At 42.8% G+C, this 23,796-nt stretch overlaps 1 protein-coding gene and 1 long non-coding RNA gene across 3 annotated transcripts in view; both read left to right on the top strand.

Moving 5' to 3' along the window:
* Nucleotides 1-16,064, top strand: part of LOC136015424 (uncharacterized) — a 32,097-nt gene extending 16,033 nt beyond the window's left edge. The window contains exons 3-4 of the long non-coding RNA XR_010613193.1: nt 14,087-14,209; nt 15,583-16,064. This is a non-coding gene — a long non-coding RNA (uncharacterized LOC136015424). The remainder of the gene's footprint in view (nt 1-14,086; nt 14,210-15,582) is intronic.
* A 2,177-nt stretch (nt 16,065-18,241) lies between these two features.
* Nucleotides 18,242-23,796, top strand: part of ELOVL4 (ELOVL fatty acid elongase 4) — a 29,652-nt gene continuing 24,097 nt past the window's right edge. The window contains exons 1-2 of one of the 2 annotated variants that reach the window (XM_065681382.1): nt 18,242-18,547; nt 18,638-18,749. In XM_065681382.1, the coding sequence (XP_065537454.1) occupies nt 18,650-18,749 (100 nt within the window). In that variant the 5' untranslated portion in view covers nt 18,242-18,547; nt 18,638-18,649. Of the gene's footprint in view, nt 18,750-23,796 lie in introns of both variants that reach the window. The other variant, XM_065681381.1, reaches the window with a different exon arrangement.

Here is a 23,796-nt window from a genome sequence, read left to right on the forward strand (position 1 = left end):
TACAGTGTCTCACTGAAATGCCAGCAGTAATCAGCTGTCCTCATTACAGGCCAAGGACAGGAAGAATGGCTGAAACATCTTTAGTGAATACATTTTGTTTCCTACATGATTCAAATAGGCAAATTTCTTCAATTAAGAGGTCCTTTCCTGCAAAGGTATTTTCCAGCTGGTTGGTCCTCCACACTTGTGGATGCATCCCATCAGGTCCAGAGTGTATGTCCAGTTTATTTAATTAGTCCCTAACATGATCCTCATCCACCAAGGAAAAGTCTTCCTTGCCCCAGAACCTTGATGTACCTTGGAAAAATCTGAGATTTATATGGATTTTAAGGACAGCAAACGTAAAACTATGATGATATTGCAAAAGAAAATTATTCAGTCCTTGTGTATAGAAAGCAGGTGATTAGTAAGTAGAAGCTGCAGAGCAATTTTATTTTCAGATATGATGCTGGTGAGTCTTGTCTTAGTCAACAGCAAAGGATCCTCGTTTAAAAAAGTGAGTCATTAAAAAGCATGAAAGAGCCACACTGGACATACCTGAACTGGAGACAGCATAGCACTGAGCATAACCACTGAAATAAAGCTTTAAAGGGGGTTTGTGAATAACCATCTTTGAATCAAATTTGTTTCTTTCTGAAAGAAAGATTTTTCAAAAATGTATTTGGCTCAGTAAAAAGTTAATGCCATGAAATGCAGTGAGTCGTGATATTTCAGCACAGATGTGTGTTTTACAGTCGTGTCTGACTTAAAATGCTATGAAATAACTAATTTCAGAGGTCCTGACAGTGAGTTTGAAAGCCAAAAGCAGTTTAGGTTTCAAAACGTACTGTCTGTGCTGATTAGTTGATGTGGTATGCCTCAGGAATGGCAGTCAGGCCAAAGTATCTAGTTGCTGTCGAGGCACAAACACCACAGTTAGATGGGAATTCAAAACATGCAGTGCATGAAAGATAGATCGCGGGGGGGGGGGGGTGGTGGTGGAATCTGGTAAAGCATGAGTTTATTTTATCAGAAAAAGAGATCCCACTAAACACTGAACATTTTGAAACTCCTACTCAACACTGTTTCAATCAGATTTTTGTACAAACAAAGTTACCATGGAATTATGTCCATTTTTTGTTGTTGTTGGCTAGTTATTTGTGCATGTATGTTACTCTGCATTCTTAACAATGTCGATTGACTATGAGGCTTATTTTGTTCTAAATAAATTTTCCAGAACTATAAAATGCATTGTCATGTTTATTAGCTATTTTTTGCTTCCTAAATTACTTGCCATATGCTGTGTAGGTGCTGTAATTCATATGACACGAATATTTTGGGGAAACAGTCCTGTTTCTACCATTATGCACCTTAGTCCTATCTCTTCTCTAGTCCATCTGTTGAAATGGTAAATTTGCTAAAGACAACTTTAAAATGAGACTTTTGAGAGGCAGTTCTCTCATAAACGTCCATTCTGTTGAACAGTGAATGTGTAACTGTTGCAAGACCTACACAAAATTTTGTATCATAAGGAGCAAAACCAAAAAACAAAGTAAGCTACATTACAAAATTACTCAAAGAGCTTCAAGAACTCCAGGATAGTTCTAAAGGAATAAATTGAATATTCAGTTACAGTTCCCTTTTAACGTATTTTTAAGAAAGGTGGTTGTATTGCACTCATAGAAGAGTAATAGAATGGTTTGGGTTGGAAGGGACCTTAAAAATCATCCAGTTCTAACCCCCCTGCCATGGGCAGGGACACTTCCGCTAGACCAGGTTGCTCCAAGCCCCATCCAACCCAGTCTTGAACACATCCGGGAATGGGGCAGCCACAGCTTCTCTGGGCAACCTGTGCCAGTGTCTCATTACTCTCACAGTGAAGTGCTTCTTAGAAAGCTACAGTTCAGCTTTACTCATGCCTTACCTCTTTGAGACAGAACAGCTCAAAAGGGCACAGCTCTGGTGACTGGTAAATAACGCTGAAGAGACTCAACATGAGAGACATATATGCAAATGGTTTTGGTTGTTTAACAAGATTCTGAAAGTCATCATAATGGAACTGTAATAGCATACCTTTATCCTTCCTTCAGGAAAACAACATGTACTTGTCTGTAACAACACTTGTTATCCTGAATCCCAGTCCAGTAACTTCACCACTAGTTAACCTTTTTTCCTTTTTTCACACTAAATTCTCATCAGCTTTCAATGCATACTCTTACCCAATGCCTCTATCTCTTGGCATTATTTTGGTAATATTCACAAATCTTGAACAATCCCATCCTCTTTGGGAGAATTCCTTCCCAATTCCACATAGCAAAATTATACTTATTCTTTCTGTCTTCACATAGTTTTTCCCAAACAGAAGGTTCATCCATTTCCTCACCTGCATCTGTCTTATTTGCATCTAGGTGCAGCTCTATGGCCTAATGAATTTGTGAGAGCAGCATCACACAAAGTCAGGCACTGAAATGACACCTCTGGGTTATAAGATAAGTCTTCAAATATCCCTGAAATAACAGCTGTCTGTAATTGGACTTGCCAAATGCCAGTAGTCATCAGTGCTACTCAAATGCACATTATTTGCTCATCATATGAACACATGAAAAATTAATTTCTGAGGCTATTATTCCATTATTCTCAAGTGGTACTCAACATGTGTATGTGTGTATATAGGAAGTAGCAGCAAAGATATATTGCCACATTGCTGAAGAGATGTTTACCTTTTGGGACAACAGAGACTTAACTCACTTACTGTCAAAGTAATCAATAAAGCATGTGATTCACTGCTGGAATCCCATTGACCTGCTCCTATCATGATGTGAAACCTAATGACTGCAGGAGGATGGAAGAACATGCAGGATACAGTGAAAATGTCACTGTGCAGGGGAACACCAGGATGCAGCCCTGGCCATGTCTCTGCAGCATGCCACAGCTTACATAGTGAACATTTACGTACTTCTTATGTTATCATCTCATTATCTGAGAAGATAATGGCAGGCTCTGCTCACATATATTATCCTAGTACACACTCAGCTTGTGAATCTGGCACGCACAGACAGAAATCCTATCTCCTCCCTTTGAGGTAAGGGGAGGCAACCTGGGAAAGTGAGGAATACCTCCTGCTCCCACATCTCTTATTGCAGGGTGATACGGCTTAGGAATGAAGGAATGCCAGGTGACCAGGGGTCACGTTGTGTGTTGTGTACTGGTGTGCTATGTATATCCATACCCTGTTATGGACTGATATGATGTTGTGTATTAAAGACTTTTGGTTTTACAGAATTTTCAGAGACTCTGACAATAAAAGTTTTGGGTGAAACAGCATGTTTCTCCTTCATTTTCCAAGAATGTAACCCCATTTTTAGGGTACTCTGCCAATATAACAACGAAACCAAATATCTGTGCAAAAACAAAAGTACATACAGAACAACTGAAAATATTTTTTAATAGAAGAGGGAAATAATGTCCTCTTGTCTAGTCAAAAATTAAAGCCTGGTTAGGATTTGTTATCAACATGACATGCTTTTTTTCCCATCTGAAATAGTGTGCATTTGGAAGTCTTTAAAGCTAAAGTAATCCAGGCCAAAATAAACAAACAGAAACTATGTTAAGAATTATTTTTCTTTATTGACTAGTAAAAATGTTTAATAACTTGGAAACTGAAGGAGGATTTACTAGGGAAAATAATAATACAACATAGTATGTCATCATAGATCTTGTTACCAGAAATCATTTCACTGTTGCTTCATCCTCATGATGAATGGTCCTGTAATACATTACTATTGGAGACTGAAAAAAAAAAAGGCAAACTATGGAAAGATAAGCATATTTCCACCTGTTAATTCCAAGGAGATTTCTTCATTACTTGGTGACTCAACAGCCATGGACTGTAACACTGAAAACATGAACTCGTTGCCCACCTGCAATTCCACCCATATGAAGTGTTCTGAGGTGTTGCTTGCTAACTAAAGGGAAAATTCAGGCAAGCATGAAAAGAAGCTGAACTATTGAGAGGAATTCCAGCAAGCAAATTGTATCATACACCTTTCTTCATCCTGTCAGTCAGAAAAAGCTTTCTAAGAAATTACATGAGTCAAAAACTGTAACTGTACTGGGTTCTTCAGTCCATTCATTTGGGACAATTTTTCAGTGTTAGTTAATCTGTCTCAGCCTACTGCTAGGATAGAGCTACAGAAATACTGGAAGATATGGGTACTCTTCCTTACTATACCCGCGTCTCTTATATCTCTGCAAATTGCAAAAACAATTTAAAAGAGGCCTCAGTTGTATGTTTAAATCACTTCCCTTCCATCCTCTGTAGACTACCAGATTAAGGTAAAAAAGAAGTGTTGCAAGAGAAATACTTATTTCTCCCATCTTTATACAATGCCAAATATAATCCCTAGCTGTAAAATAGTAATAAATCCAGTGCAGAAAGCTGGATACTGGAGTCAAATTTAGGAGTCTCTTCCTGTTCTGTTACAATTCACCCATGACAAGAGCAAAAAGGATCCATGGACCTTCTTCTGGCCACAGACCATTCTCCAAGACATGTCCACAGCTTTTACTTTGTCCAGCACTTGTAGCATTCAGCAGAACACCTTCCAGTGCAGCCACTTCCAGAGGCTGACCTTGAGACCCATGGTCATTGTGTTCTGTTCTCCTTCCTCTTTGCCCTTAACATGCAACCTCTCGGTTACTTTCACCTGTATCTTCCAACAAAAGGATGAGAAAACTTTTGTTCATAGTTATGTCACTGTAGGTGATGGTGGCTGAAGGAGTTGGCTGTTAGTTGCTCACACCAGCAGTTAACTCAAACCATAGCATGACCCAGATAGCAGCAGAAAGTTGACCTGGCATTTTGTTGGCTGGCATATTAGCAATGAACTGTGTAAGAAATTAAAAGGGCCATATGGAAATGGAGAGTGAAACATCATACAAATTGACAACGCATCAGGAAGTTATTTGTACATGGGAGAGTGACAAGAAAAAGGAGAGAGAATGAAAGCATAAAGGGAATTGTGTGAATAATACTTTGAGATTACTTCAGCAACATTTGAAGTATCCATGTATTGCTGCTTCCATATGGCAAAGCAGGGAGGTAGCCTCACCACACGATCTGTCCTGCAGCTCTGGCAATGCGCACAATGATGATAGTAGGTTTGGACATGAAACCTACTGATGGTGTGAACAAATCCTGGCATCAGTAGAAGCCTACTTGCCCACTAATAAATTGGCATCAGGGAATGTTCCACAATCCTGAATTGAAATCAGCTATACTAGTAAGCTAAAATGTTCCCTGTCCTACTTTCAGCCTGAACCAACTAACCTGCCCAGCTGTTGTCCAGGGTGTAGGACCTCAACACTCTAAGCCCTTCTTCATAGCAGAGGTGCTCCAGCCAGGTGCTCTGGTCATCTTCGTGACCCTCCTCTGGACTCACTCCAACAGGTCCATGTGCCTCTTGTGTTGGGTGCCCCAGAGCTGGATGCAGTACTGCAGGTGGGGTCTCACGAGAGCAGAGTAGAGGGGAGAATCACCTCCCTTGACCTGCTGGTCATGCTCCTTTTGATGCAGCCCAGCATACGGTTGGCTTTCTGGGCTGCCAGAGCACATTGCCAGGTCGTGTCCAATATTTCTTCCACCAGTACTCCCAAGTCCTTCTCCGCACGGCTTCCCTCAGACTGTGATTCCTTGCTGAAAGTACAGACAAATGTTCAAGTATGTAGAAAAGGTATTCGATCTTGCCCTGTTGTTCTGTCCTTAGTCTGGCTACATCTGTATCAAGTTTACTGTACGACTGATGTGAACATATTGGGAATTACCCTGTGCACACCACACCTCAACCTATTTACTTTGAATAAGGTGGCAGCAAGCACCATATTGATTTGGGAGCCACACCTTATGATTACCTTATCTTTCAGTTACAATCCTCTGGTATTTACGTTTATGTGGCTGGTTTTCTGTGCAACCTGGGACAACTTATTTAAGCATGCTAAAACTGCATTTCTTCATCTCTGAATTGGGCACAATTCTTTCCTCAGGGGATTGTTAAGAAGCCACATTAATTAATGGTTATAAGAAGAGGAGATCCTGGGGTGAATGAGATAGATACATGAAAAGCATTCTTATTATTCATAACAGGACAGCACATTCTGTTTATATGTACTTAGAGAACATACACACTGGCTCAAGACAGATGAATTTTACCTAAACTATATATTGGGTGGGATTAATTTTCTTCAGTCATTTTATACTTATGTATTTCACCTAGTCACTGTTTTAGGCTCTTTGTATTATCTGTAGAGACAGAAAACCTCAGGGTGTTCGAATGTGTCTTCCTCTCGAGGTGTCTATATTCCTCCCCACTGGTGATGAAACCTAAAGCAGTTCATAGAAGATACGCAGGTGCACAAAGTAGGGAGGTTAAGCACAGACTTACCATTTTGCTCAATCAACTGCTGCTATGTATTATATATTCATAAGAATGATAAGGCTAAAATATCACATATATAAGGTTATAATATACATTATACCCACCATATCCTTTAAGTTGGACAGCCAGATAACAAAAATTCTATAAGCTATTATTGCCCATGTGGGTTGTTAATGCACTGTGCTATTGGTGTACAGACACAACACAGGAGAACTATCTGGAAACTCCAAGTCCTGCAGGCACAAGCTCATGTTTCTTCATTGAATGCATGGCAAGCCTTAACCACAGGAATCAAATACACAGCAAGAATCTATTTAAACTTAACATCAAAGCTGAACTCCTGTTTGCAAAAAGGAAAGGAGGAGTAGGAAGAGGTGGAAAAGGTGGAATCACCTCAGATACCTATTTAAACATCAGTAAGATCAATGAATCATTATTAAAGGTCACTGTACCTACACAGGAATATTTTCTTGGCAGTCTCTATGCATAATATGGACCAGACGCCATTTTCTCTAGCCTCACCTCTCATATAAATGGGTGTTTCAGCTGCTTCTTGACACGATAACAAGTAGGTCTGAGGACCATGTCCTCTGTGCTGCAGCCACTGAACAGTTCTGGGCTGGCATTGTGTTATGCATGGACCTGCATCTTGGCAGAATTAGCTGGTGTTCTCCCTTTCCCCTGCATCAACAAAAGAGACGAGATAGACTTTGTAATAAGATACTGTCCTAAGGGGCATTGTTCTTTAGATACCAAGATTGTACTGTGTAAAATTGTAAAAGAAAATAGAAGTATGATTTCCTTTCTGCAGTTAAATAGCCTCTGTAGCATTAGAATACACCCTGGAGCTAGACCTATACCTACAGGTACCCTTTCTAGACCATGCTGGTAGAATGAATACTACTACATACCATATGTACCTCTATTAACTTTTGGCTGTATGACAGCCATTTTCATGTTCAGATTTAACTCTTCATCATTACTAGGTATTTTTCCTTACCCAGTGTGTGATGTATGTTGTTATATTGCATTGTATCAACTTCTTTAGAAGGATTGTAGAAAATACAGATAAACTGAGTCATCCGTAGTTTCTCTGACATACTAAACATTTTGAATATCAAAGAAACTATTTTTCTTCCCCAGAGGGTTATGCCAGTAAGTAGCTACAGTCTGAACATATTCCATGCTTTTTTTAATTCCCTTTTTAATGTTTCAGACAGGGTTCTTTGGTGCTGAAAGAGGCAGACTGTTCTGTCATTTGGGGAGTGCCCATAAAACTCATTTCAAAGATAGATCAAATGGTCATAGATTTCTAGCAGCTAGGGAAGTCTATTGGAGAACTATCAGTCATTGGCTTCTCCTGTTGTTACTTTCTGTTCTGCTGTTGGTTTCTACCAGACACAGCCTACCTTTTCTTGCACATTTTCACATTCTTACAATAAATACAATGTTTAATCTTGTTCCAGGAGCTGCAGATTTCCTTTCCCTTTCATTAGCTGTCAATCTAAATGGGACATACAGGCAGTTTATCCAGAACAGAATAGAGTAGAATGGAATAGAATAGAGTAGAAGCAGCTCCTCCCTTGTCCTGCTGGCTACACTCTTGCTAGCACAGCTCGGTATGTATTTGACCACCTTTCCTGCTGACTCATATCCAGCTTGCTGTGCAGAACGACCCCAGGCCTATTTTTGCAAAGCTGCTTTCCGGCTCAGTCCCCATCCTGTACTGTGGCACAGCACTATTCCATCCCAGACGCAGGACTGCATTTTGCCCGGTTGAATTTCTTAGAATGTTTGTCAGCCCATTCCTCCAGCTTGTCAAAGTAACTCCAATGGCAGCCATATCATCCAGCACAATGACTTCTCCCCCAAACTGAATGTCATCTGTGAACCTGTGAAGGGCACATGCTGTTCCACTGTCAAAGCCATGAATGGAGATGTTAAACAATATTGGTCCCAGTAGGAATGCCCAATGAATACCACCTATAAACAGCACCATGACACTTCCAGCCTGTTATTCCAGCCTTTGTTTTACTCACTGTATAATTCATGAAGCTAGTCTCTATCTCTCCAAAGATGCCACAAGAGACAGAATAAAAAGCTTGAAAAAATGAAGGTAAATGACATCCACTGCTCTGCCCTAATCTTCAAATCCAGCCATTACATTGTAGAAGGCAATTAGGTTGGTCAAGCACAATTTGCACTTGTTGTTTTTTTCCCTATCACTTTCTTCTCTCTTATGTGCCTGGGTATGGTTTACAGAAGGATTTACTTCGTAAACTTCACGAGGACTGAAGAAAAGAAAATTGGCCTGTATTTCCCCAGCTCTTCTCCCCTGGCTTTCTGGAAGATGGGTGTGACATTTGCTTCTGCAGTCATTGGGAACTTCTGATCATTGCAATCTTTTGAACAGATAAAGATCAGCTTTGCAGGGATATCAGCCATGCACCCTGCTTGACTATGTGTTCAGGCTGCTTAAGTAATCCCTTAAGTCTTCCTCTAACCTTGGTTGTATTCCTCCAAACACATGGGAAGCCTGAGAACAGACCTAGCCACAAAAGACCGACATGGAGACCTCAGCATTTCTATCTCCTTCATCACTAGGTCACTTGTCCACTTGGCCTTAGTCTTTCTCTTGCTGCTTTTGTTCCAATAGAAGTCCTTTTTGTACCCCTTCAAGTCCTTCACCAGATTTTACTCTGGCTATGCTTTTTCTTTTCTAGTTTAACCTCTGCATGCCTGTGCATTCCTTCTTTATTCTCCTGAGCAGCCTATTCCTGCTTCCATTTCCCATAGGCTTCCTTTTCCCACCTAAACCCAGTGAAAAGTTCCCCATTCAGCTAGTTTGGTCTCCTCATACCTCCAGCATGCCCTGCATACAGAAGTGGATGCTGCTCATGCTTAGAGGAAGTTATCCCTACATATCAATAAATAAACCTGCTCTCTCCTGGGCTTGTCTTTCATGAAGCAGTTCCTGGAAACCAGTGTACCACGAATCCCCCTGAAGTTCTCTCTATTGAAGCTCAGAGTCATTATTGCCACTTGTCTCTTTTGCTTTCCATCTTTAAATCCTATGGCTTTTAGTAGGACTACAGCAAAGAAGACCAGTTATTTTGTTATTAGAATCAGCTAGGCAGAAATAAAAGAAAAAAATTTATTAGTCAACAGGTTTATTTAAAAAAATTGAAGATTGTTTTCATGTTGACATGTATTATTAAATTGATCCTCAAAGTATAATAATTATTATTAATATAATTATTAATTAATATTAATTATATTATAAATATTTTTTGTGCTCTTTTAGGGCAACATCTTTTTCCTCCCTCACATTTTCAATTGCCCCTTTCTCAATGAAAAATCAAGTATTATATTTCTGTTTGTGTTCCTGCCTGCAAATGACATAAAATGGGTGTCTGTAAAGACTATGGAAGTCCAAAGAGATTTGTTCATTTATACTGAGCTGAGGATCTATTCAGACTGTAGCTTCACGAATTGTTGATGTAATACAGATAGAGAACTATTGTTCTGTGTCCATGAGAGCCCCCATTCCTATGATTTTTGGACAGGTATTATAGTATCTAGTTGGGGCAAGTCCATGGGACCTGATGGAATCCATCGTGGGTCCTGAAGGAGCTGGCGAATGAAGTTGCTAAGCCACTGGCCATCATATTTGAAAAATCATGGCAGTCAGGTGAAGTTCCAATGACTGGAAAAAGGGAAATATAACCCCCATTTTCAAGAAGGGGAAAATGGAAGACCCGGGGAATTACAGACCAGTCAGTCTCACCTCTGTACCTGGCAAAATCTTGGAGCAGATTCTCCTGGAAGGCATGCTAAGGCACATGAAAAACAGCAAGGTGCTTGGTGACAGCCAGCATGGCTTCACTAAGGGGAAATCCTGCCTGACCGATTTGGTGGCTTTCTATGATGGGGCTACAGAACTGATGGACAGGGGTAGAGGAGCCGATGTCATCTACCTGGACTTGTGCAAAGCGTTTGACAATGTCCCACATGACATCCTTCTCTCTAAATTGGAGAGACATCAATTTGATGGATGGACCACTCGGTGGATAAAGAACTGGCTGGATGGCCACACACAAAGAGTTGTCCAATGTCCCAATGGCCCAATGTCCAGCTGGAGACCGGTAACGAGTGGTGTCCCTCAGGGATTGGTGTTGGGACCGGTCTTGTTTAACATCTTCATCGCTGACATGGACAGTGGGATTGAGTGCACCCTCAGCAAGTTTGCCGATGACACCAAGCTGTGTGGTTCGGTTGATATGCTGGAGGGAAGGGATGCCATCCAGAGGGACCTTGACATGCTTGTGAGGTGGGCTGATGCCAACCTCATGAAGTTTAACCATGATAAGTGCAAGGTCCTACACCTGGGTCAAGCAATCCTAGGCACAGCTACAGGTCGGGCACAGAAGAGATTCAGAGCAGCCCTGAGGAGAAGGACTTCGGGGTGCTGCTCGATGAGAAAATGAATATGAGCCGGCTCCAGTGTGCGCTCGCAGCCCAGAAAGCCAACCGCATCCTGGGCTGCATCAAAAGGAGCGTGACCAGCAGGTCGAAGGAGGTGATCCTGCCCCTCTACTCTGCTCTTGTGAGACCTCACCTGGAGTATTGTGTGCAGTTCTGGTGTCCTCAACATAAAAAGGACATGGAACTGTTGGAACAAGTCCAGAGGAGGGCCACGAGGATGATAAGGGGACTGGAGCACCTCCTGTATGAAGACAGGCTGAGGAAGTTAGGGCTGTTCAGCCTGGAGAAGAGAAGGCTGCATGGAGACCTCATAGCAGCCTTCCAGTATCTGAAGGGGGCCTATAGGGATGCTGGGGAGGGACTCTTCGTCAGGGACTGTAGTGACAGGACAAGGGGTAACGGGTTAAAACTTAAACAGGGGAAGTTTAGGTTGGATATGAGGAGGAAATTCTTTCCTGTTAGGGTGGTGAGACACTGGAATCAGTTGCCCAGGGAGATTGTGGGTGCTCCATCCCTGGCAGTGTTCAATGCCAGGCTGAATGAAGCCTTGTGTGGGATGGTTTAGTGTGAGGTGTCCCTGCCCATGGCAGGGGGGGTGGAACTAGATGATCTTGAGGTCCTTTCCAACCCTAACTATTCTATGATTCTATGATTCAGGCATACTTTAATATTGCCTCTAACAGATAGATCTTCCAGTATCAAAGCTTCTCAGGTTTTGGTTTTAAGAATCCTGTTCCATTACATAGATGAGACCTAAAATTTTTTGACAAGACCTGAGGCAAAATAAGGACTTGTGACTAGATTGGGGTTGATGAAATGTGCATGGCAGATAAAATGTGCATATTTTGTGCACCTACTCATATGCAATAGCTGCCTTTTAAAAAGCACAACAGTTTAGGGTGTCACCTTCCCTTCTGGGAGTCCATTTAGCTGCCATGTAGAGCTGTGACTCTTACCTGGATGACAGGTACCTTCATTCCCACTGGAGCTTTGCAATCCTGGCAAAAGTCTTGAGTATTAATTGCCTCTTACAGTAAGAATGGATGTCTCACAGGCTAACACCAAGCCCAGCATCACAACACCCTCCAATGGGCAGTGCAATCCCCAGCAGGAAGCACAGTGCACCTGTACAGCAGCCCTCTCCGGGGATTTCCCTGCCTTTTCCTAGTCTGGAGAGAGGGATTTATGGCAACTTGGGCTGAGTGTGGACAGGAGCTTGTAGAAGACAATTTCAAAGTCCTTTACAAGGTAATGGCTGTTTTTCTGATTTCAACATATTCTTGGTATTAGCTTCTTCTCTAGTTCTGTTCTTTTAAAACACCATTGTGTTATACACACACAACTACTACAAAATTTTCTGTTGAGAACCCTGCCACGTAAAAAGCTTTGGAGCAGCCACTGAATGAAAATGTACAAGAAAACTCTCACACATTTTGTGAAAAATTTGGAGTTTCACTAGTCCTATTGTAGGAAATGTTATGTTTTAGGAGTAATATCTGTCTTGCTTACAACTCCCTAGTGGATCTTCAGATTCTTTCCAAGTAGGGTCCTGAGGCTCATGCCTTAACCAGTCATGCCTGAATATGGCACTGGAAAGACCAGTGAACAAAGGGTTTATACCGGTGAGTGGACAAGACTTAGTTAACTTAAGGGAGATCCCAACATTTCTGCTCTATTCCATTCCAGAGAGCTGGAACTGGCATTGCATTTCTCCAGGCTTGATTTCACCATACATAAAATGAACTGAATAATACCCATTTATCTCAGCAGGGTGTTAATATGGCTAACCTGTTGTGTATAAATATATAACCCTGTGGCAATTTCTTCCACACAATCTTCTGAGGACAGGACAACACGAGCCTCTAATAAGGACTGGCACTCAGGCGCTGTCCGTCGAGGGCATGCAGATCTACAGAATACCCTGCTGGCAGAGCGAAAGGCAGTGTGTGCCAGGTCACACTGGTTCAGACGCTCAGAGGGTTACACAGCCTTTATGTAACTCCTTTACCACAATTTTGTCCTCCACACATCACACAGATAAAGGGTATGCCCAGCACCATTGTTACCACCCATACTTGCACAGTTACAGCCGGAGACAGCATAATAGCACAGAGCTTGCAAAATCAACGCCCTTCCACCTTACTGTATTGCTATAAGCGGCTTCTGCAGGGGACAATGCCCTACATTTCAGGCCATTACTAGTGCAGAAGCAAAGGTGCAAAATCATCCCTACAAACAGCTACACGCCTTCTGGAGGCTGACACACCCAGTGAAGTGGGTGCAGTAGCAGTGACACACACCTATGGAAAAGGCTGGATTTGGTAGTTAGCGACATGCTGCAGATCTGACTATACATGTTGCTGTCATTTCAACATACTGCCCTCAAAACATCAGCTGATAGTTTGGCATAGCTGTTCCCCAGCATGTACACATATGAAGCCCTCATTGCAAAAGCGTGCTTACCACACCTCACAAATGATAGATGCTGTGACAGATATCACTGCAGATAAAAATCTTAGCTGTGTAAAAGTATGAGAAACCATGTAAGAAAAGTATCAGTAAAGCAGAATGAGATAGTATGCATACAGGTTTTTATCACCCTTGTGTCCACAAAAAGCTCATTTTTAAAAGGAAGGTGAAACGCAGATAAAGCTATGAATGTGTACCTGCTGGGTACACAACACATCTCATATACTGCATATACACATCAGCTTCTTGGTTAGGGTGAAACCTCCCTCAGAGATATTACTTATAAATGAGTGGGGCTGGGAAGCACTGGATTAATGGCTCCTCTTCTGGACCACCACAGAACAGCAGCAGCTTAAGTTGGATGCAGCCCAGCACTGCAGGCCAACACTACCTCCACTTGCTGTCCAGATTTGCAGTAAATGGGGTTAGTTCTACAGTTTAAAACCTGTAAACATAATGATCTGGAGTCAAACCATAGTTATATTGACTTGGGAATAAAACAATGCAGTTTGGGAGGAAGTGGTCTACCACTCCCCTGGTCTTCTTCTCAGGACCAAATTTTTGGGTGGAAAGATGGAGAAGAAATGTCAATATGTATACAGAGTCCTGTGGAAACAGAAGTTGTATTTACTTCACTACGAATTCTCTCTGATGGATCTCTGGCCCTTGAGCACTTAAACTCAAGGGATCTTAAACATATTTTAATTTTGGTATTTCAGATAAAACCACAGCAAAAATGGCCAATGTTCAAAACATGAAGTTGGTACAGACCAGAAATCAAATTCAGTGCTGGTGCTGGCAGATGCAAGTGAGGTAATACCTAGTGGGAACTTACAGCAAAGGTATGTTTTGGCCAAAGCCTGCACTGGCTATTAACATCTCTGAATACTTTCTGATGCGCCATTTGGTGCACTTGCATTTGCAACCATTATATTTGGTTTGGAAGAACACTGTTGTGATGCAGTTGGATGTATGAAAGGACAGATGGCATCTAGCAGATGGTTTAGAAGACAAAAGAGCTGGATCTGTTTCAGATCCTAAGGAAGCCTCCCTGTGCAAAAGCTGTGTAATCCCTGTGTGCCTGAGTTACCCCACCTCAAATTATGGAGTTAACAACATGTTACGTAATAAACAAAAAAAAAAAATTAATCAGTGCTGAAAGACACATTGTTGGTTGCAATGTTATTATTTTTAGAAAATTATGGCTGTTTGAAAACAGCTTCTTTTAAGCATGTATGGCTTAAAGATGCCTCAAACCACCCTCTGTACTGAAGCAGATAGCATTTGTACTATTGCATATGCATACACTTAAGCCTGTACTTGTTGATTCAAAGATCAGACAGGCTTTTTTGGCACAGCCAGCAGTCTTTATAAAGCATATCAGCTAGAAAGCTTCAATGCAAAGAGCATATAAATTTGACAGGCTGTGAAAGAAAATCCCATGCACTGCAAATTGATGTGTTAACTTATTTCATCATTCTCCCTTCTCAAACATTAATGGAACCAAATTAAAAAAAAAGAAAAAAAAGAAGATAGTTAAATAAAGTAATAAAAACATTTCTAAAGTTCTTCTGAACAGTTTAGATTTGGTCATGCTTAATGCATATAATACTTTGTATGCCTTCTTTACTGGTAAGTGAATAGGTTGTCCTTTACCAAAGGGCACCTTTTTCTACCACCAAAAAGTGGTAAAGAACACCTTTTTGCATGGTTTAACATTAACATCTTCTATCAAACGCACTTTATGGTTTCCCACCAGGAAAGTTCCTGGTTGTGGTGATTCTCTCTGTAGCAAGGCAAAGTTCTTTTACTGCTGCTTTTGTCTTCTGGTGAGCTGCCTGAAGGGATCACTGGTGGCAGGAGACAAAGCTCTGACTGCTTTCTTTCTACCACACTTCACAGGTATTATCCAACATACCTGTATTTCATTTTTCCCCTCAGAACAATCTCATTGCTAACCTGAAGCAAAACCTGAGTGGGAATATTTTCAATTAGTGCAGAAGCATCTGCTTATTCATGAAACATTATAGCAGAAAATGATTCACTGAAATTCATTAATTAATTATTTTTCACGTGCATCACTAAATGCACTGATCATTTGGATTTTGTAACATTTCTATTGCTATTTATTTGTGTCATGAAGAAGCAGAAAATGGCTTGAAATAGTTCTGAAATGAGATATCTCACTGTTGTTTGTGGGTTTTTTTTATAAAAGGTCTGAAAGGAATACGAACAGATGGTATCTGGAATGGGAACTGGGAGGAGACCTTCCTTGGGGCAGACTGCCCACAACTTCCTGTAACCTTCTGCACCTTTCCTGAAGCACACAGACTTGCCTGCTGCCAGCACAAGCACCTTGGAGCACCAGAATGGCCAGAGCACAGCTGGGAAGTTATGTGTTCCTCTGGAATCACTGCCACAGGCCTGCCTTTTCCAAGCAGGAATTTGACGATCTGAGATGGCCAGGTGTTAGAGACATGTAAATTACCAAGTAGAAGATGACAACAGTAGCTAATTAATAACATTTAAGCATCATATTTTTCTGACTACTATGCTGCAGATTTCCTTGGAGGCTGCATCAGTGGATGCCTTTCTCCCACTGTCTTTAAGAAGAAGACATGGGCTTCAGCTTTCCTAGAACCAACACATCCTGCTGCATTCACAAACGTAGGAAATTCTTGATATGTCTTTGGAAGCCTCCAGACACGGACTTAATTTTAAAAGCATGTCTGCATACTTGCAGGCTGAAAGTTAAACTAATGACAATAGTTTGTCATAAACTTCAAATTTTTTAAAGCCAATGTCAAAGTACAGATGTCACTCTGTTTAGACTGTTCATCTTCTCCCTGTTCTCCAAGTTTGCAGCTTTGCTGCAGCTCACCTCAAGCATTAATTGCTTTGTAAAATTATCTATGTACAATCATATTGCCAATATAAAGGAATTAATTGCAATCAAGAAAAGTTATCTAATATGAAATAGATGAAATGGTAAACCTGTTCATACATACATTTTATAAACAATAATGGTTTGCGTTAATTGCGCAAAAAAGAATTCCATAGAACAAATAAATAATAATAAATATTATAAAGTAGTAAGCATATCTAGGCTATAATAGAAATAATTATTATGAATATGTATTAATATTGCTAATATGTCTTGTTACTTTTGCTCTTTGGTAGACTGTGGCTCTTTACTCCTGGGGTTGACAACACTTTGCTTATTCCACATCTTCCCTGAATTCAGGGAAGTGAGATCCTTTGTCACACTGATTCATTCAGTACCCCATTCCGTTTCAAATAGGTGCCTTGGAAAACAGCCATACATTAGTTTCAGGATTATGGCTCATTCTTCTGGTTTCCTTTAGGTTTAAGTGATAATGTTTAAGTTCTGAAGCTGTGCTTTGGAAATGACAACCGCATGGCAAGTTTCTAACTGCCCAACAATATGTTGTAGTGGTTTCATCTGAAGGAGGCACAGGAACCACAGGTAACACTATGCTGTCTGCCTGCAAACCTTGGGAAGGAGGTTGGTGTTTGCCTTGCCATACCCAGTGACAGATTGTTTCAGAGCTCTCACCAGACCTCCTGCCACGATCAGTGCCATCGAAATAAAATGTAATTCAAATCTATAATACATGCAGAGTTCTGATTGATTCTTCTCTTTTGAGAGTAGCAGCTGTCCACATATCAGCCTGTGGTAACCTTGCTTTGGCTCTGACTTTCAGGTAGCATTGGGATAAGTTGGACTTTCCTGTCCATCCAGGCCTCCAGAAGTTGACATAGCTCCTCTTCCTTTTCCCAGTGCAGGTGATCCTTCCTCCGAAATACCTGCTGGTTTCCAAGCACCAGATGCAGCATCTCTGCTCACTGTAACTATCAATGGCCTGTGTGCCTCTCATGTTCATAGGGCTGGGATCGCAGCAGCCAGGACGGTCCAGGAGCTGTGATCACCAAGACCAAGTGACAAGAAGTGACACAGGTGCTGGTGCACTGGGGGAGGAAGAGGCTGGTACTGTCTGATCTGCTGTCTGCAGGAGGAAGGCCTACATCCAGCTGGAGCAGCTCCCCTCATGTCCCTCAGTGGGGAAACTGATCCCAAGTGTCATGCAGCCATCCACTCCGTGTGGATCATGAACACAGAGGATGAGAGACAGGCTGGCAGGAGGAAATAAGAGGCAAAGGGTGTGAGGAGCAGCTGGTGCACCCACACCAGGCAGAGGGTTTACTGGGGTTGAAACGGAGGGTGCAGAATGGCTGAGCCGGGACTGCACCAAAGGCCCTGATAGCCATTGCCACAGAACCTACTTCTCCCGCAGCCTCCAGCAAGAGCCTGGGCAGACGAACCTCCCTCCATCATGAAGAGACCATAAAGGCTTTGGCCCAGGAGGTGGAGGGCACAGTGTGTGAAAGACACCTTGGTGGCACCTGGAGGAGGCTGGGCAAGTTGCTGGTGAGGGAAACGGCACCATCCGTTTCTGGTGGGGTTGGGAGACTGCGAGATCCCGTTGCCATTGCGGGTTTTATCAGTCCTAGGAGGGGAAGGGATTTTAGCAGGGCAGTCACCTGAAGGGCCGACACCTCAGCATGACCGCTTGAGGTGAAGTGAGCGCTACTCACGCCGGTGCCTCGGCCGGTCCACCAAGGCGGAGTGACAGGGGGAGCAGAGAACAAGAAAAATACAAGCTGCTAAGAAGAGAAAAGGAATAAAGGAAATAAAAGATGACTGAAACGCTTATCCCCCGTCTGGTAAAAACAGATCTCCTTCAAAACAAACGGCACACGAGTACAATAAGCGCCTCTTTCCCACCCCAGCCGCCCACTGAAGGACGAGAAAGCCCCCGCAGTGCGCGCCCGAAGCCGCTACGCACCTGCTCCCCTCGCCCTCCCGCACTACGCCTGCGCAGTCAGGCCGGGCCACGCGCACCCGGCGGCCAGCCGCCGGCGGGCAGCGAGGGGGTGGCCACGTGACGCGAGCGCACCGCACCGGACCGCACGGCACGGCGCACCGTGCTGCGGAGCCGCGGCCGTTGCGTCCTGCCTTTCTTTCCCTCCCTCCCTCCATCCCTCCCTTCCCCGCCTCCGCGCCCTCCTCCCTGCCCGCGGGGCGCGGGAGCCGGTGACGGGAGCGAGGCGGAGTCTGGAGGGAAGATACCGAGAGATAGAGATTTAAATCACATCCCCGGCTGTAGAAGGGCAGCAGCAGCAGCAGCCCCGGCGCAGAGGCACGGACGCACGCGCCGATGACAGGTCTGCCGGCTCCGCCGCTGCTGCTGCTGCTCACCATGGGTGCCGTTGCCGCAGAGCCCCCCCGCGCCATCGGCCTGATGTCCAGCGTGGTGAACGACACCCTCGAGTTCTACCGCTGGACCTGGAGCATCCGAGGTAACGCGCCGGTGCGGCCCCGCCATCATCGCCATCGCCCGTGCCTGGCGCCCCCCACCCCGCTGTCACTGAGGCGCTGCGGTTCAAAATGGCTCCGTCTCCCGGGAGACGCGGCGCGCTCCGAGGGGGGCTGAGGCGACGGGCGGGCCCCGGCCCGGGGCTGCGGCGAGCGGCCGGGCCCCTCTGCACCTGCCTCTCGTCCTTGTGGGTGTGCTCTGGTGCTTTGTGTGTTTTATCTCCTTAATCCCGTGTAACGGCCCGGGGTGCTCGGGGCATCTCGTCATGGCAAGGTGAGGGTGTCCCCCCTGGCGCCTGCGGGCTGGACTTGGCGAAGTCAGCTTCCCGGAGCCGTCGCTCCTCAGTCTTCCCTCTTTGCGGCGTGCCTTGGGGTGCTCATACGGGAGTCTCATGTCGGGGCTAAGCGAGGCCCTCTGATAATTCCCGCTGGAGCTCAGCCTTTGGCTTCTGTGGCAGGTGGGAGCCCTGTGACAGCATCGCGTGGAGCTCGGCAAACTAAATGAGGAAACGTTGTTACTGTGAATGCAGACACCTTCCTTTTATATTGTGTGGTTGGGTCGGTTCTGCTATTTTCCGGTTTTAATATGCTCCGCTTATGTATTGGCACCCCACGGCTGCAGTGTGGAAGATGCTGAAGGAATGTCTTGGAATATGGAGAAATGTGAAAAAGCAGCTCTCAGTGCTGGGACAGCAAATGAGATACTAACTTGCTACGATGACCAGTAGCTCTGGAAGTGTTGGTCAGTATGAATGGCTCTCTCCCTAGTCAAACGAAACAAGTGGGGTAGAGTTGCAGCTTTCATAGTCACAGTTGTGAGTAGCCATGGGCAACTGACAGAAGAATCGCTTCTCTGGATGTGTTCTTAGCTTGTCAGTAGCCCACACAGTGATGAGGTCTATGCTCTTTTGACTTAAACCTAGAAGTACATGGAGCAGAACTTTGGAGTGAATGTAACTGTGAACACATTTTGTGGTAGTATGATAAGTGAGAATGTAGGGCCTTCGATACAGACAGGAATCTCACTGCATCGGCAGTCTTTTCCACCCCCCCTCCCTTCTGCCATCTGTCAGATAATAAATTAATCCTATGGTATAGATGGAGTTCACTTTTCTCCACAATTTGCCTTCCCAGCTTACCTTCTAGTTTTTGCCATATTACAAAAAATAAGCCTGTGTGCATTTTTTTTTTCTGTACTTCAAACCTGCTAGGATACGAGATGAAATAAAAATGCTTGCAGCAGCACTGCAATGTAATCTACCAGTGTTTGCTCTCTTTCTCTGCCTCTTGCAACATACGATTGGTCATAGACTGACAGGTAATGCATGAAAAGGTGCTGTTGTAGCCAGTCAGGAGCATTTTCAGATGGATATAAAAATAGGTGTGTGCACAGGGTTGATATCCTTATGTATTACTTGATTTGTCTGGAAAAAATCTTCAAGTTCTGATATATTTCCAGAACTTCAGATGTGTTATTTAAGTTTGTATATAGACAGCATTTGTTGTAGGCAGAAATGATTAGAGAATAAAAAGAGGGATGAAAAGGGAAGTTTATGTAAGGAATGTAAAGATACGTAAGTTACATTAGTACTGCATATAGAACAAACTTATTTCTTCATCCTGCTTCTTGGAGAATGTTATGCAATAGTAGGATGATACTATGATGGCATCTAAAATATGCTCAAGTCTTTTACTAATATACTTATGCATAGTTTTAAACTTTTGCTCTAAGTTCAGTAGTGTTGCTATTCACTTCATTACAGTGGAATCCTGTGTTATCAGTTGGTTTTTGCGTAAGAGGTGGAGAGTTTCTTGTTCAGGTTCTGAATTTCAGCAGGTCCCTGCAATGATAGTTTTGGGTAGAGCCTAAGTTGCATCAAAAGCATGTTACTGTTCTTATTTATACCCAGTAGTATGTAAAACAAGGTCCTCCTGTAGTTGTTACAGTCAAGTACAGATATGGAAAACATATTATCACACAAAGAAGTTACAAGGTAGATTTCTGAGGCAATGCTGCATTGCTATTTACTGAAATTGTATCTTAAGTTCTAAGTTCTGCTTAAATACCTGTTCAGTTTACTGCATTTCTGCATGTGTCTTCATTCAGAAAAAAAATAGTCTGTTTGCCATCTCTGAGTAAATATATGTTAAAAACCTGAACTCATGCAATTCAGCTTTGTGTCAAGAACTATGGCAGTGATGTTGCTCAATGGAAAACACAAATTATGGTGTGCAAGACCATTGCCTAATGTTCAATATCATTAAATAAAAAACTATACCACGCAGCAAAGTTGCTCAACAAATAATGCCATGCAATAGCATTACACAATAAATCATACTGAAACACTACTACACAGCAAAATTACACAATAAAATGTGAAGAAACTTTATTCCCACTACAACTCCTACACAAAACCTTCTCATTCATATAAACCCAAATTTACTCATTCTCTCCAGGTCTCTCTTCCATTTTTTTATTGGACACCCATGTCTGTCTTTAGCCCTATTCTCTGTATTCAGCAGGGTGCTCCGGCCAGTAGGTGTTTTCTATTGCTACCCTGTGCTCCTATGATGAGACTTGTGTAGAACTGTGCCAGAACATCCCACTGAGTCTTGTGATGCTTTATTTTGGTTCTGTAAAGATTCAGTCTTTTTCCTCCTCTGCTTTGTGCTCTTTAAAAAGCAACTGACCTTTTCTGAGACCAAAAAGAACCCCAAAAGACTTGAGTATCTGATGAGCCTAACTGGGTCGTTTGTTTTTTTTTTTTAATGACATCACAATTTTTGTATCATAAAGCTTGCTATCTAAAGCTGTTTTGTTTGTCGTTTTTTTTTTTTTTTAACACTTGAGTTTGGGTATAATAACAGTATTCCACGACTTTTTCTGCCTGTGTATTATCAAATATATTCTCAGCCTTAGCTTAATATTTTACGTGTTAATTTGTTGAAAAATTACTTTTTTTTCCTCTCCTTCCTTGACTACTCTTTTTTTGACTACCCCTTTCATGAAAGCCTGAAATCCACTGTAACCACATATTCACCTGAAAAGGCTGAAGGAAAGCATTTAGGAATCCATACATTTGAAGGAGAGACAGAAAGAGAAAAATATGGTCTTAGTGGTCATCAGGAGAACAAAAGGTGGTCGACGGAACAGTTCCTATGAGAAAACATGATCAAGGAATTCCATGCCATTATTTCTGTAAGGGCATGGGACCGCTTACATGTAATAGGTAGGGCAGTGCTTCCTTCTTTCTCTCGGCTCGCATAGCTGATTGGGGTTAGATCTGCCAGAATGGATTAAGGGCATGATTAGATGACTGAGCAAGTGACTTAAAGGGAGGTTCCAGGCTGAGTCCAGGGGAACTATTAAGATGAATAACTCAGGATACAATCCAGGAAAGAAGAATGTGGAAATCTCAAAACATGGGGGTGAAGAGACATCTGCAACTGGGGAGGGGGACTAGGAGGCTGTGGCTTTAAAAGGAAAGGTTTGTGAAATGCTGTATTGAAAAGAGTTATTGCAGAGGAACTAGTTAATTTGAATATATTGAGCTAAAAAAACAAAGGCTTTACAGACTTTGGGTGAGAATGGGTGTTCTTGGACCTCCAGGCTGAAAGGAGGCAGGGCCATCCCCAGCCACGTGTGACTGCTTTGGACCAGCAACTATTTACAGCTGTTGCAGTTAATAAGATTACAGACTTTTTCCATCAAGAGGAAAGGAGAGAGGAGAAAGATGCAAACTTTCACTTTAGTGGTAGAATAGTCTTCGAAGTAGCATTTTGTTCAGGAGCCATGTCAGTCATAGCTTTTATCAGTTGGGTCAGAAGTATAAGGCAATGAGGATGAGGAAGAGGGGAAACTTGTATCTGCTGTCTTTAAAAGTGAATCAGTGGAGCAGCTTCCATGAGAACTCAAATTGCCGTGAAAGTTTTTGCCCAGAAGACCTTGGGACTAAGTTAAGAATGGTTAGGAAATTTAGGTACAGTTTCTTTTTCAGTCCAGGAAACAGAAGTAGAAGCAGACATATGGTTTCTGCATGGGAAAACAAAGGAGGGAAGAAGAAACAAAATGTGGCCAAAGGATCCTGAATTTTTATCCTTGAGGAAAGTTCATTGGGGTGCTTAGCAGAACAGTCTGAGTGCAAGTACAACCTTGTATTTGAGGATGTTTGCCAACGCTGGAGGCAAATAGAATCCAGATGAAAGTTCTTCTGAGGGTGACGATGGGGAGAGAGAACGAAAGGTGAGACAAAGGTTCATGAAGTCTGTTTCACAGGAACAAATCCGAATGTGTTCCTAAGCTTTTGGAGGGCTGGCTGAACATCAGACTTGATGATTTGGCAGGATGCCTGTCTTGCAGATAAACTGGTACCTCAAGAAGAAAATTGGGTTTGATCTGGTTTGATCTGACCACATCTGGGTAAAGCACAGGGATTACACAGGAAGAAACGCACCAGAAAATGGGGAAGCTAGTGTAACTGGGTTAGGCTGTCTTGTGGCAGAAAACCTGTGGCAGAAGCAGCACTTGGAGAAACTGATTACAGAAGAATGTTAAAGGCTAGATTATGAGTCTACCCTCAACCACACAGAGCACTAGGAGCATCCAACTTCACTTGTTTCATTAAGCATCCCACTTAACTGCGTGCAAGTGGAGGGACGGACTTTATTAGTGAAGAAAAAACATCTGTTGGTATTGAAGACAGTTTGCTGAGTGGTTAAAGGAAATTCTACCAACATTTTGTCACCAGAAGATTTTTATCAGACTGTGGAACTCAAAAGACAATCAGAACAAAACAGATACCAAGCATCTTTGGCAATGGAGGCATTGTTTGAAAAGTACAGTACTGAAGTAGAAATGTCTACTTAGAGATTTTTTTTTTTGATCATCAGGCTTCAAGAACTCAATTCTGAGGGAGAAGCCTGAAGCAAAGCTAACGCTATGGACGAGGAGCCAAGTTGTGAATGGAAGACTCTTTTCTGATGAAGGAGTTATAGGTGATCACATGCAACTCTCATCATGGAAATTCTTCA

This window comes from Lathamus discolor, chromosome 5 (assembly GCF_037157495.1).
Source record: "Lathamus discolor isolate bLatDis1 chromosome 5, bLatDis1.hap1, whole genome shotgun sequence".
Lineage (NCBI taxonomy): Eukaryota > Metazoa > Chordata > Aves > Psittaciformes > Psittacidae > Lathamus > Lathamus discolor.